This window comes from Convolutriloba macropyga, chromosome 3 (assembly GCF_964194025.1).
Source record: "Convolutriloba macropyga chromosome 3, txConMacr16.3, whole genome shotgun sequence".
In the NCBI taxonomy this organism is placed as follows: Eukaryota; Metazoa; Xenacoelomorpha; order Acoela; family Convolutidae; genus Convolutriloba; species Convolutriloba macropyga.
Window position 1 is genome coordinate 56702378 of NC_134470.1, and position 12377 is coordinate 56714754.

Genomic DNA, 12377 nt, shown 5'->3' on the forward strand with positions numbered 1-12377 from the left:
CGGCGTGAACCTCTCTTAGAATGACCTTGAGTGTTAGCGCCCTCGCATACGGTGCCTTGGTCAGCAACTGAGTCAATATAGCTTCTAACCGCAAGCAAAAATTCATCAGGGTTCTTAGTTACATCATCCAACCATTGCTCAAGGACAGAATAAATTGAATTTGGGTTCTCGGTTTCACTGGCCAAGTCAAGGAGTTCTTTATTCTTCTGCACCAGTTTACTGGAAACATCTTTCAATTTAGAAACCAAGCGTTCAATTTTAACCCTCCTGTCCTGCCAATCTATGGCATCTGTGATGTCCTTATGGTTGTTTTGTAACTCAGATTCTAGATTAGATCCTGCTTTAAAGAGCTTTTTCAATTTCTCTGGCTGTTCGGTCATGATATTGAAAAGGCTTGTTTCTCAATGTAAAGTAACTTCGAACCAAACACGTAGGTTGAGGTTTACACCGAACCTAAATGATGACGACTTGATAAACAAGACGCCAAAGAGCAGGAAAAACGTTACCGAGTAACGAAGTACTCGGGGAAAGTGAGTAACAAAATTGAAAGCGTCTCAAGTGTTTTTTTTTAGAAACGTGAGACTAAACAGGAAGACAGGCGACCGGCAAGGGGGCGAAGTGTGAGCAATAGAAATCGCAATTTCTGGCCATGTGTACTGGTATGGCATTTCAAAAGGATTTAAGTTACCAGCAACATTACTTGAGTTTTCCGGAGGATTACTGGGGACAGTATCCTGAACGGGAGTGTCTAACTCACTTGCAGCATTCAATGAGTTACCGGCTGGAAACGATTTTACCCAATCCTGAACAAATCATGACTTCTATCTGATCCTATATATTTTTTAAAAAATTATTTCACTTGAGTGGTTACTAAACAATGAACGATTATCACTTAATTCGGCCTCATCTAATTTAGCAGCGGCAACACGCTGGTGGTGGTTTTCCTCCAAGTCTGCTTCAATTGTATTTCATGCTCCTTTTTTCTCATGGCAATTTCGTGTTTTTGTTTAGCGAGGCGCATGACAGCTTTTTCGTGTTTCTCAGCCTCTTCGCGTTTTAATTTTGCCATGAGAAAGTCACGTTTACTCTGGCTAGACATTGATAACGTTGTTCGGCGTGAACCTCTCTTAGATTGCCCTTGAGGATTAGCGCCCTCGCATGCGGTGTCTTGGTCAGCAACTGAGTCAACATAGCTTCTGACCGCAAGCAAAAATTCATCGGGTTTCTTAGTTACATCATCCAACCATTGCTCAAGGAGAGAATAAATTGAATTTGGGTTCTCAGTTTCACTGGCCAAGTCAAAGAGTTCTTCATTCTTCTGCACCAGTTTACTGAAAACATCTTTCAATTTAGAAACCAAGCGTTCAAATTTATCCCCCCTGTCCTGTCAATCTATGGCATCTGTGATATCCCTATGGTTGTTTTTTAACTCCGATTCCAGATTAGATCTCGCATTAAAGAGCTTTTTCAATTTCTCTGACTGTTCGGCCATGATATTGAAATGGCTAGTTTCTCAATGTAAAGTAACGTCCAACTAAACACGTAGATTGAGGGTTATACGGAACCCAAATGATGACGACCTGATAAACAAAACGCCGAAGAGCAGGAAAGACGTTACCGAGAAACGAAATACTTGGCGAAAGTAAGTAACAAAAGTGAAAGCGTCTAACGTGCTTTTAAGCAACGTGAGACTAAACAGGAAGACCGGCGACCGGCAAGGGGGCGGAGCGTGATAAAACGGGATACGAAACGGACGGGGCGTGAAAAACAGGGGAACGGCGCACAACAAAACGGGAAAAAGAACAGACAGGACAAAAAAGCGGGTAGGAAACGGGCAACAAAAGGGACGGTAGGGAGACGCTGAGCAAGCGGCGCACGACAAAACGGGAAACCAACCGAACGGAAAAGAAATATTGGGCGAAGAGCGCACGACGAGGCGGGAAAACGAACGGACTGAATGGAGTCGTTGAGCGAATAGCCCGCAACGAAAAAGGAAGACGGGAAATAACTGGCGGGGAACGAGCCAACAACAAGCTGGGAGGTGGTGAATACTATGCTAGCAGACCAGAGCAACAAACTCGACCAAACAAACTAGCCGTAACTCCAGAACAAACTTAATTCACACACTAGGAAGGAGGAGGGATGCTACTGCAAGACAAACTAGCACAAGGCATCAGGGGGCTTAATATACCAGTAACAAATTAATTTATGGCAACGCAGTAATATACTAATTGGATGAAAAAGGCAAGAAATTGCCTAGCGGTAACTCCAGAATAAACCTAAGTCACACCCTAGCAACACCCAAACCTAAACAACCAAACAGCATACTAAAAACATTGAATAAACTACAGCAAAAGTTAAATAAACTGGAAAGTTTTTTTTGTAGACAATGACAGCTCGAAAAGTCAAAAAACAACCTAGCCGTGACTCCAGAACAAACATAAGTCACACCCTAGAAAGTAAAAGATTAAAACAACTAACAATCATTCAGTTACACGCAAACATACATCAGCAAAAATCAATATACTACAACAGGGTAGCTAGTAAGTTAGTAAAGTTCAAAAAGTCAAGAGAAACTCCAGCCGTAACTCGTGAATCAACTAAATCACACCATAGAGAGCTACAAGACCAAAACAAGAAACCAGCATACTAGCATAAACAACATACTGCAACAAGAAGAAAACATACCTCATCACATATGAAAACATACTACATCGAAGGAATAAATGGAACGGCTAAACACGACGTTGAACGCAAAAAAAATCGGAACGATCGGACACGAAAAATAAAAAACAACGTTTTTGGGAGAGCGACTTTATTGAAAAATAAACGGAACGCGAATAGTTGAACAGTCAATGTACGAAAAATACGCGGGCGGTACGATATCGAATCGAGAACGAGAAAAAAGGCATGGCAAAGCAATTTTAGGTTGGAGGTTGTGAAACTTTTTTCACACATTTTTTGTATTGAGTTTAACTCAATTGATGAATCTTCTAGTTGGTACAACTGGTTTTTGGACAAATTTGTCAAACATTTATACTTCTGTACGTTTTCTTTTCTATTTTTGTTCAATTCTTTTGCAAACTCTTGTATACGGAACGGTAATCCAGTAAACTGGCGGTTTTGTGCTTGAAAGTCCGGTTTATCAATTTTCGATTTTGATTTTCTTTGTTTTTTGAATTGCATCAAAACTGACCAAAAAATTTCAAAATTGAGCAATTTAGCATAATGTTCTCTCAATTTTCTCTATATCAGAGTTTATTTTTGATATATGAACCGACTATATGAATTTTCCCGAATTTTCGACAATTCGACCAAAAATTTTCAAAATCGATGTTTTTTCGTTTCAAAAATTGTGTTTGTGGGGAGTAATGGTTACCATTTTTCCAATATTTTGAACTGACTACCCCATTCATTTTCAATAGTTCAATGATTGGGTTTCTTGCCGTCTGAAAATAATCAATTTACTGCAAAATCAGTAAACGAAGTTTTTAAGTTCTTTATTAGATTTTTTGTTGATTTCAGCAATTCTCTGGACGTTGGTGAAATTGAAATTAAAATTCCTCGGTGATAAAAGTTCTTTTTGAACTTTATCACAACATCTAAGGTTTTCCAGTAGAAAACATGTATCACGATTAACGCGGTAGTTCACTGCACAAATTCTTTTTTTTTCATTTTCCGTTCCCTGATGCGTGGCTGTGCCAACCATGGCGAATAATTCCGCTTAGGGAGCGGCACAATATACAGCTGACAAATTCAGACTTTCGAAGTATCAACTCAAAAAATTATCCTCTTCTAGCCTCTTCTAGCAAAAAGAAAGTTTGTTAGCTTCTGAATGTTTACCATCTGTCCACAAGGCGACAATGATGAGCCAATGTTCAAAGGGAATGAGAGGGTTGGAAACATTATCTGCATATTGACATTAGTTTACCTTCTCGTAGTCATTAGTATATTAGTATGTTTTGTTTTCAAAGTACTGTCATCAACACAGACGTGTCCAGCTGGCGAGGACTGTCCCCGCAAATACAGCACACCCAAGATTCCCCAATCTGGAAACAAAACACCCAGGGGAAAGTCAAGCAAGGCAACTACTGTTTCACTCTGTATTCTAAAAGTCTGGTTAAAAGTTTGATACATTCAAACAAAAAATATTTCTCAACCCAGGGAAAGTCTTATTTACACAAAATCCGTAAAAAGAGGTGATTTTATATTCAAACTTTCAAATTATTCTCCAAAGGAACCTGACAATCTACTTGACAGTTAAGCTGGATTTGATATCTACACGGCTCAGTGTGGGGTTCTATGAGACAAAGAAGATAACTCTACATCATGATTCAAACTTTGATCCATAAAATCAAAACATGTTGAGGTATACAATTGCACAATTTGTAATTGTTTCTGTAGCGACCTTTTTCAAAACATTTTTTACTAAAAGGAACTTTTCTAGGAACAACTCTCAAAAGCAAATGATTGGATGAGAAAATTGTCAAGCCAGGCTATAAATCAACTGAAAATTTCCAAATAATTTGACAAAAATAATTGTTCAATAAATGTTTACAATATAAATTTCGAAATTGATTGAACCAGTGAAACATGTTTGTGCCTGAACAAATATAGTCCAAATCGGCAGCTGAGTCCAGTTACAGACCAAAGTTTAAGACAGGAGAGGTTGCTCCTTACTACTACTATTACTATCCAGCTGCTCCAGGTAGACCACCTACAGCTGTAACCATGGCCTCAAATATGAACAGTTACGAAATGGTACCGAGAGATGGATCTGTCATCGAGGACAAAGGCATCAACACTAAAGGTAAAATATGCTGAAAACAAGAGTCCTATTTAGTTCAAAAATGTTGTTTTCGTTTCTCTCCTGTGAACAATATTTTCATTTTCATTAATGTGTGAGCAGAACAAGGTTTTGGTTTTGCACTTCAAAAAATATTTGTGATATCTATGGAGAGATCTGTTTATCCTTTACAGTTTGTAAAAGAATATAATAAAAGTGTAAAAAGTAGTTGTAGGTCATAATTTACCAGCAGAAAAGAAAAAATCCACTATTTACAGAAAAGGCAAAATAGAAAACATCTACATAATGAGATATCTACTTAGAAGATATCTAAAATTAGCTATTTGCTAATTGCTCTCAAATGAGGTTTGTAGCAATTACTCTGATCGCCTTGATATTTTTAATGCCCCTCTTGTTGTACTACTAATTTCTCATCTGGCCGTTCTTTTGCCTGATCACATAACACAGTGAGGGCAATAAGTCTCCGAGCCATGCTAGCCACTTTGTATGCAATTCACTGAAACCGTTGAAGACAAATTCATGTCATGGTACCGAAGAGCAGTCATTAAGCTTGCGTGTTTCGTGTTTGCATCATATTTTTGTATCATTACTTATAGAAATAACTGTACAAAGAATACGAAGTGAGCCATTGTTTTTTTAAAAAAAATGGTGTAAGATTGTTTTTTTTGGATCAGATCTGGGCAATCTCAAAGCTATAGTTCAGATGGTTGACAAAATTTGATGAAATTTGTTGCTTATTGAAACCTTTCTTTATTGAAAACAAATTTCCTGAAAAGCTTCAGAATCTAAGTTATTCAGTTTAAATTTGATTGACCAAATCACGAGAACTGTTCTTGCTCTTTCATAGAAGAAAGGTCGAGAAAAATCTAAAATAAATTTTTTGATCAACAAACCCAATGTTTGGTAAAAGAAATCTTTTAACATCTTCGGTACTGCTTTGCTTATCTCTAGCTCTATAGCATATGTAGTCAAGAAAAGTTTTTCAAATATCTTTTTTCCTTGTTAGAATGCCCATTAAAAACTCATATTGAAAGGAAAATTCAAAATGTGTTGATGCAGAAGAATTATGTGTCTGCTTTATTTCTTCGAAAGCATCTTTTTAATTACAACATGAGTTGTTGCTTCAGCTTTAAAAATTGTGGTACCTAGATTTAGCGTAATTTGATGAACGCTCAATTATTTTTCATTCGCTACTTAGTGAACAGAAAATTATTTTAATTCCCTCTGCTTTTCTGAAACTCGGAGCCCTTTCATACAAATGTGGAACCTGATCTCTTTATTTTTTTCAGATACCTTCTAACAGTTTTGGGAAAATTTCCAGTCCTATGCTGCTCTTAATCATTGAAAAAGACTTATATCGTTGCGCTGTTGACAATAATGGCTTTCTAAAACTCGCTCATTTTTTGAAAGCGAGCCCAATTCTGACAGCGAGCTTTTTTAATTGCTCTGCAACGAAGTTCGTAGCATCCTATATATTAAATGCATGACAGTTTATTAGGCACTGTGTTTAATGAGAGGCTAAAATGCATGGATAACAGGCCTCTGAATAGCATGTTTAAGAGCTCTCGAGCAGCATGGTTAAGAGGGCAGACTGCGAGAGGTCAGAGACCGAAAAAAATTGCTATCGTAAAAGGTCAATGGCCGAAAATACGCAGACTGCAAAAGAGTCATTGATCTAAATGCAAAATGACCGATAATCCAGCTGCAAAAAAATACAGATGCAAGAAAAATCATTCACCGAAAAAATGTCAATTAGAAATAGATCCAAAAAGAGGTAATTGCTGTTATCGGCCTTTATTTGACTTTTTATTTCCTCGACAATATCTTGGTTACGAATATATGAGGTTGAACTACTACTCTTTTTAATTGCTCTCAAACGAAGTTTGTAGCAATTATATTAGTCCTATTGGTCTTTTTTTAATGCGACTTTTCGCTTGACCAACTTTTTAAGTTTCCTCAGAGGCCCTTAGTCGCGTTTAGTATTCCTCCAAGTGCTTAGTGTGGTGTAGATACTGGGAAAGCACTAGTTTAAGGTTAAAAGATCATTTTGGCTTTTTTTTAGCCCAAAATGTTGTAACCTTTTGTGTTTTTTCGTCAGTTTTCGAATTTTTTTTCGGAGCAGTCTAAAATTGAGGCTGCTTAAAGTTGATAATGGTCATTTGCAAGACATCAGTACTTTCTGAGACCATTTTAACTTCGAACAAAAACACGCAAATATAAACTGATTTTCACATTTTTTGTCACGTTTTTGAAACATTTGTCATTTTCCGAGTTTTTTCAGCCCTAGGTGTCAACGAACCTCCTCTAGGGTTTGATAATAGGTTACTGCATTGTGGCAATTGAATCGTTTTTAATGTTTTAACATCCCGAATTCTAACATTTTTCCGATAAACATTACAATTTTCAATTTTTTGACATTGTCATTATTCAAGTATTTCAATTTTTGCAATTTCTTTCAAGTTTTTTGAAATTTTTCCATATCATAGTTTTCTTCAGCTTCAAGAGCCAAGGAACCTCTTCCAGGTTTTGATAATAGGTTACTGCATAGCTTTTGGATGTAGTGGAATGTTGTTCAAGACTTTAATATCACAAATTTTATAGCATTTTTTTAAACAAAGCAGTTTTTAATATTTTTTTACGTTCATTATTATTATTCAGGTTTTTTCAGCCTCAGGGGCCAAAAAAACTCCTTAGATTTTTATACGTTACTGGACTGTTTTTTTTTCACCATGAATTAGTTTTCAACTTTTTAATATCACAAATTTTAGCAATTTTTTTAACAACATGCAATTTTTTTCAAGTTTTTTGTAAGGAGCCAAGAAACCTCCTCCAGGCTTTCATAATAGCTTACTGCATAATTTCTAGAGGTAATTTCAAGTTTTTTTGAAAATTTTTGAGTCTTTCTGATTTTTTCCGGGTCCAGGGACCTCCTAAGGTTTGACAATAAGCTACTGCATAGTTTCTAGAGTTAATGGAATGGTAATCAATATTTCAATAACTCGAGTTTTGCATTTTTTGATAAGTTTTAAAAATTTTTTTCAAGTTTTTGGAACATTATTATGTTCCAAATTTAAAGATTTTTATGAGCCACTTAAACTATTTGAGTCTTGAAATGGGGAAACTGGTTAGTCTCATGAAACAATGGAAAGGTCCTGAAGATTTTAATATTACAAAATTTAGCAAAATTTAGTTGAAATTTTCAATTTTAAAATTTTTGAATATTCTTTATTTCTGTGTTTAACAATCATTACATGCCAACGAAACTTTTTAATTCTTGCAAATGGGGTTTATGATAAAACTCCATAGACAAATAATAGTTTTGAACATTTTTTCTACTGCTAAACTGGGAAACTTCTTTTTTTGAACTTATTAGTCTTCATATGATTTAATTACTAATAAGGCTTGAAATTAGAATGTGCAGAGTCGAATCTCATCATGAAAAACTTTTCTAGCTCTCTCTCTCTCTCTAACTCCCGCTTGTGGTTTCTTTCCTTCTCCTTCTCGTTCACGTTTTATCTCTCACATTCTATCTCAAACAAAATTCGTAGCAATTAAATTAATCCTGTTGGTCTTTTTATACGATTTTTTTTGCTTGACCGATTTTTTGTCACCCATTTGACTTTTCGTCCTCAGGCTTAAACAGGTAGCGCCCAGAGGGTATCAAGTTCTCTTAAAGCCTTACAGATCACTAGTCTCCAAGTACGCGCTTCACAGAAACTGTTTTGTGGACATATTCATTGTGTGATGGGCGGTTTTGAAATGCTAGCATCTCCAAGCTATCATGCCCCTCCCCAGTATTGCTAGCATCTCCAAACCCCAGCTGGGTACTGCCCAAGCAAACCGCTCGCGGTTGATTTGAGAGCAATTCGCCCGACGTTAGTCGGTTATGTTTCAGCTTTTGCGTAGTAGGTTTTGTTGGCCTAGGGAGTTTTACAAGTTTTCGCTGACGATCGATTTTACGATATTTTACGATAATCTATTCGTTAATTGCTTTCCATCAAAATTCTTCAGGCAATGTTTTTGGCTGAGAGATCGGGAATTTTGATATACTTGTTTGCTTTTTTATTCACGATTTTCTCCTTCACTTTTGCAAGCCCCATTTGTACTTTCGAAAGTGAGTTGGAATGTGCACCAAGTTACTAAAATTTTATCGAAGGATCTGATATTGCTTCAAGATGCTTGAAGAAATTTTCAGCTCACCGCCAACGTAGGTTGAGTTTATACCCCACTTCTTTTCGAGGGCGTTTCTATGGATGTTAATCGGATGTTTCATTGTTATCAGACAGAACACAAAACTTTTTATTCACATACAAATTTAGCAGTTGTGCTTAATCTTAATATTTGTGGCTTAATTTTGAAGAATTTTTTCAATTACCTCACGATCGTATACAATTTTTCAGTTCTCGGTAAATGCATCAATGAAATTAATATTGGGATGTGTACACTTGTTCGTCCGAATTTTTTAGAAAGTTCTTGGAAAAAAGTTTATTTAGATTGCTTTTAGAGACCTGCTAGTTTATTGTAAAACGTGTTGGTATATTTATGCAAAATTTCGCTTGACCGTTTATGAGCTTCACTTCTGGAACATTTTTTTGACTTCTCAAGTGTTTTTATCACGCACTTCTTGATTTTTGAGTGATTTCAATTGCTCTCACTAAGCAATAAAGTTTGTTGTTCAAACAGAACCAATCGTAAGAGACTTGATGATAAGTCGCTGATATTCGAGTGGTGAATACCTCCGTCGAGGTGAGGGAATAGGAAGCAGGAGGTCGGGGTTCGAATTATACCGTCGGCTAAAGTTTTCGCGCCCACAAAGAAAATTTATCGAGGCTACAGCCCTGAAATAAATTGCGCCGTCTGTCATTCGAGAGTAATTTTTCCGACGGTAGACGGTTTATGATCACTTTTAGAAAACAAACTGCTCAGAGAAATCAACTTCTTGGTTCAGGTTTGCCATTAACTAAAATGTTGATAATGCAATATTTTCTCATTTGCATAGTTTGCTTGCTGACTTAAGTAAAACCTTACTTTTTAGCGCAGATGGATTTTGTACGCTTAAATGGAATATTTTTCTCTATATTAGTGCTACTTAAATTGGCTGTAATTTTTTGATGTTGTTCAGCTAATGACTCGGCTGGTGGAAACCTGATTGTGGGCGCTTTCTGTCCAAAGAGCTCATCAATATACCAGGTCAAGGGCAACAGTCTCAGAAAGTGTCTATGGAAGGACTCCATTGACAAAGGTTACTATGATACTGAACGCGAGGAACTCTCTCACTTTCACTCTATTATTTCTCTTCATTTAATACATTTTTTAAATCGAACTTCATTTTTTTGTGAAATTTTCTAAGATGCATTAAATTAAATTTCATATCGGTATTCTGTGCGAAGATGTGATATTTGAAAAATCTCAAGGCAATCGCCGATTTGTAAAATAAGCATTGCATTTGCATTGGATTGCATTTATCATACACCGTTCAACTTTTTGAAGGAAACCGTACAATGGGAAATATAGAACCACTATCCACAGTACCCTGGGAACGTCCAAACTATCCCCGCGCAGTCACTCTAGGTCAAATCATCACCCACGATAGCAAACCCCAACAAGCTACTGGAACCCTAATATACGTCGGGGGGTTCGAGCTCCAAGAAGGTCAGAGGATTCCAACAGTCTGGCTTGTCGATTCGGAGTCGCTGCAGCCTAGATTGAACCTGAATATTAAAGATTACATGAAACAGAACGAGCTTGAAACAATGAACTTTAAACTTGCAGCTCAAGACGAAGTATTAGTTATTCACGTTGTAAACACTCAATATTTCTACGTGTACAAAAACCAAAGATTCGTCGCAAAGCTGAAAACTAAAGTGCCTCAAGGAATCTCGCAAATGGAGTTACGTCATAACTATTTATTTATCGGTAGTGCTTCGGAGGAAACCGTTGCTGTGTTCGAGCTCACCGAAAAGAACCCGAACAAGTTTAAGTTCTCGGACAAGAAACCCATTTGGGGTCCAGTTAAAGCACGAAAAGGTGTCTTCGTAATTCCAAATGATGAAAACGACATTGTTGTTGGAGATATGACAGATAGGAACAAAATGCTGCTCTTCAATTGTTCACACAAGAATCAAGAATGTTTTGACACTTATGAATGTGAACACACTCTGAACAAGTTTGGGGGCATTGAAGGTGGGTTGCTGCAGGGTAGGGATGGCAACGACAAACTTTTCTTACTCAAAATGGACTAACTGAAACTTAATTACCAATTCAACTTTGTTAACTTAATTGAAACAGTATACAGATAAAATTATTGTGAACTGAAGAGGGCCATTTCCCAGAATAAAGGCGAACTAATTAGAATATTTTAGGCAATTAATTGCTCAAACAAACTTTGTAGCAATTATAGTCTTTTCGCGGTTTTTCACTTGACCGCTTTTCGTCTGATGTGCGGTGCTCCACCTTCAGTTAATATTGAATGTGGTGTTGGTGGTGCTGCGTCCGGACGTCAGAGAATCAAGCTAATCAGCTGGCTTCACTGACGCCAGTGTTGCTGGTGTTTCAAAAAAGACCTTGAGTTAAATTTCCTTTGACATGATAGTAGTATACAGAGCTGTGTAGTGACTATTACGGGGGGGACGTTTCCACTTTTTGGTCGAAAGTTCACCTTTCCGAAAAAAGTGAAATTGTTCTAAGGGTTATGGGGTGGGCAATTTCCGGGGATAAAATCTTTTGGACTTTTGCTCAGTCGACTTACTGACGAGCGTTTACAGTGGTTTTATTGCTCACCTGCTCCATCAAAGTCTTGCGCGCGGGTTGTTTATTTAGTACTAGATATACAGCTGACCTACCTAACTACAACAGAGACGAGACTGATACTTATGATTGCAGTAAATTTGTTGCATCTTTGCAGAATTCTGTGTTCATGCACACATATGGGTGTTTTTTATAGTCTGAATTTTCCGACAAGTCCTATCTGATCTAACCGAGAACGCAACTGATATCTCCGTGAATGTGGCAACCGTTGCAACTGTTCAATAGAGCCGGGAAGCGGACTATTATTGTTGCTTGGGTTGAGAAACCAATGTCTAGACTATATTTGTAAGTGATAGGCAAGATATTGTCTCCATTTTTATTTATGCTTTCATTCCTCGAATATTAAAACAATTTAAAACAACTGTTTTTGTTTAAATATCCTAGTTCGTTTTTCCGTTATTTCAGTTTGGTTTCCAATTTTTGCTTAATCGGTAGCTTCTAATGCAGGTTGAAGATTACTACAATTACTCAAAGGAAAAAGACTTGAAAATCGGCAAAGTTTAGAGTTTTCAAATTTTGTATTAGATCGGTTTAAAAGAACAGTGATTAGAGCAATAAATCTATGCAAAACTGAAACCAGGGGAGTAAATAAGTTCTTGTCCATAAAAGTCAATTAGCTTACTACTATAATTTGCCGTTTTTCTTCGTCTTTATTTTCAGTCAAAGCCCTTAGTCCGGCTCCTGAAATCACTCGTGACGGAACTGAGGAAAAGAGAAAATCAACGTGACACGGCCAGACATCACCGAGACCAAGCCATTAAAC

At 37.0% G+C, this 12377-nt stretch overlaps 1 protein-coding gene across 4 annotated transcripts in view; it reads left to right on the forward strand.

Moving 5' to 3' along the window:
* The window catches only part of LOC142336303 (uncharacterized), a 51992-nt gene extending 39916 nt beyond the window's left edge, over positions 1-12076 (forward strand). The window contains exons 9-13 of one of the 4 annotated variants that reach the window (XM_075385029.1): positions 3975-4084; positions 4618-4810; positions 9930-10048; positions 10294-10990; positions 12020-12076. In XM_075385029.1, the coding sequence (XP_075241144.1) occupies positions 3975-4084; positions 4618-4810; positions 9930-10048; positions 10294-10990; positions 12020-12042 (1142 nt within the window). In that variant the 3' untranslated portion in view covers positions 12043-12076. Of the gene's footprint in view, positions 1-3974; positions 4085-4617; positions 4811-9929; positions 10050-10293; positions 11143-12019 lie in introns of those variants that run through there. The other 3 variants (XM_075385027.1, XM_075385028.1, XM_075385030.1) reach the window with 3 other exon arrangements.
* The last annotated feature ends 301 nt before the right edge of the window (positions 12077-12377 follow it).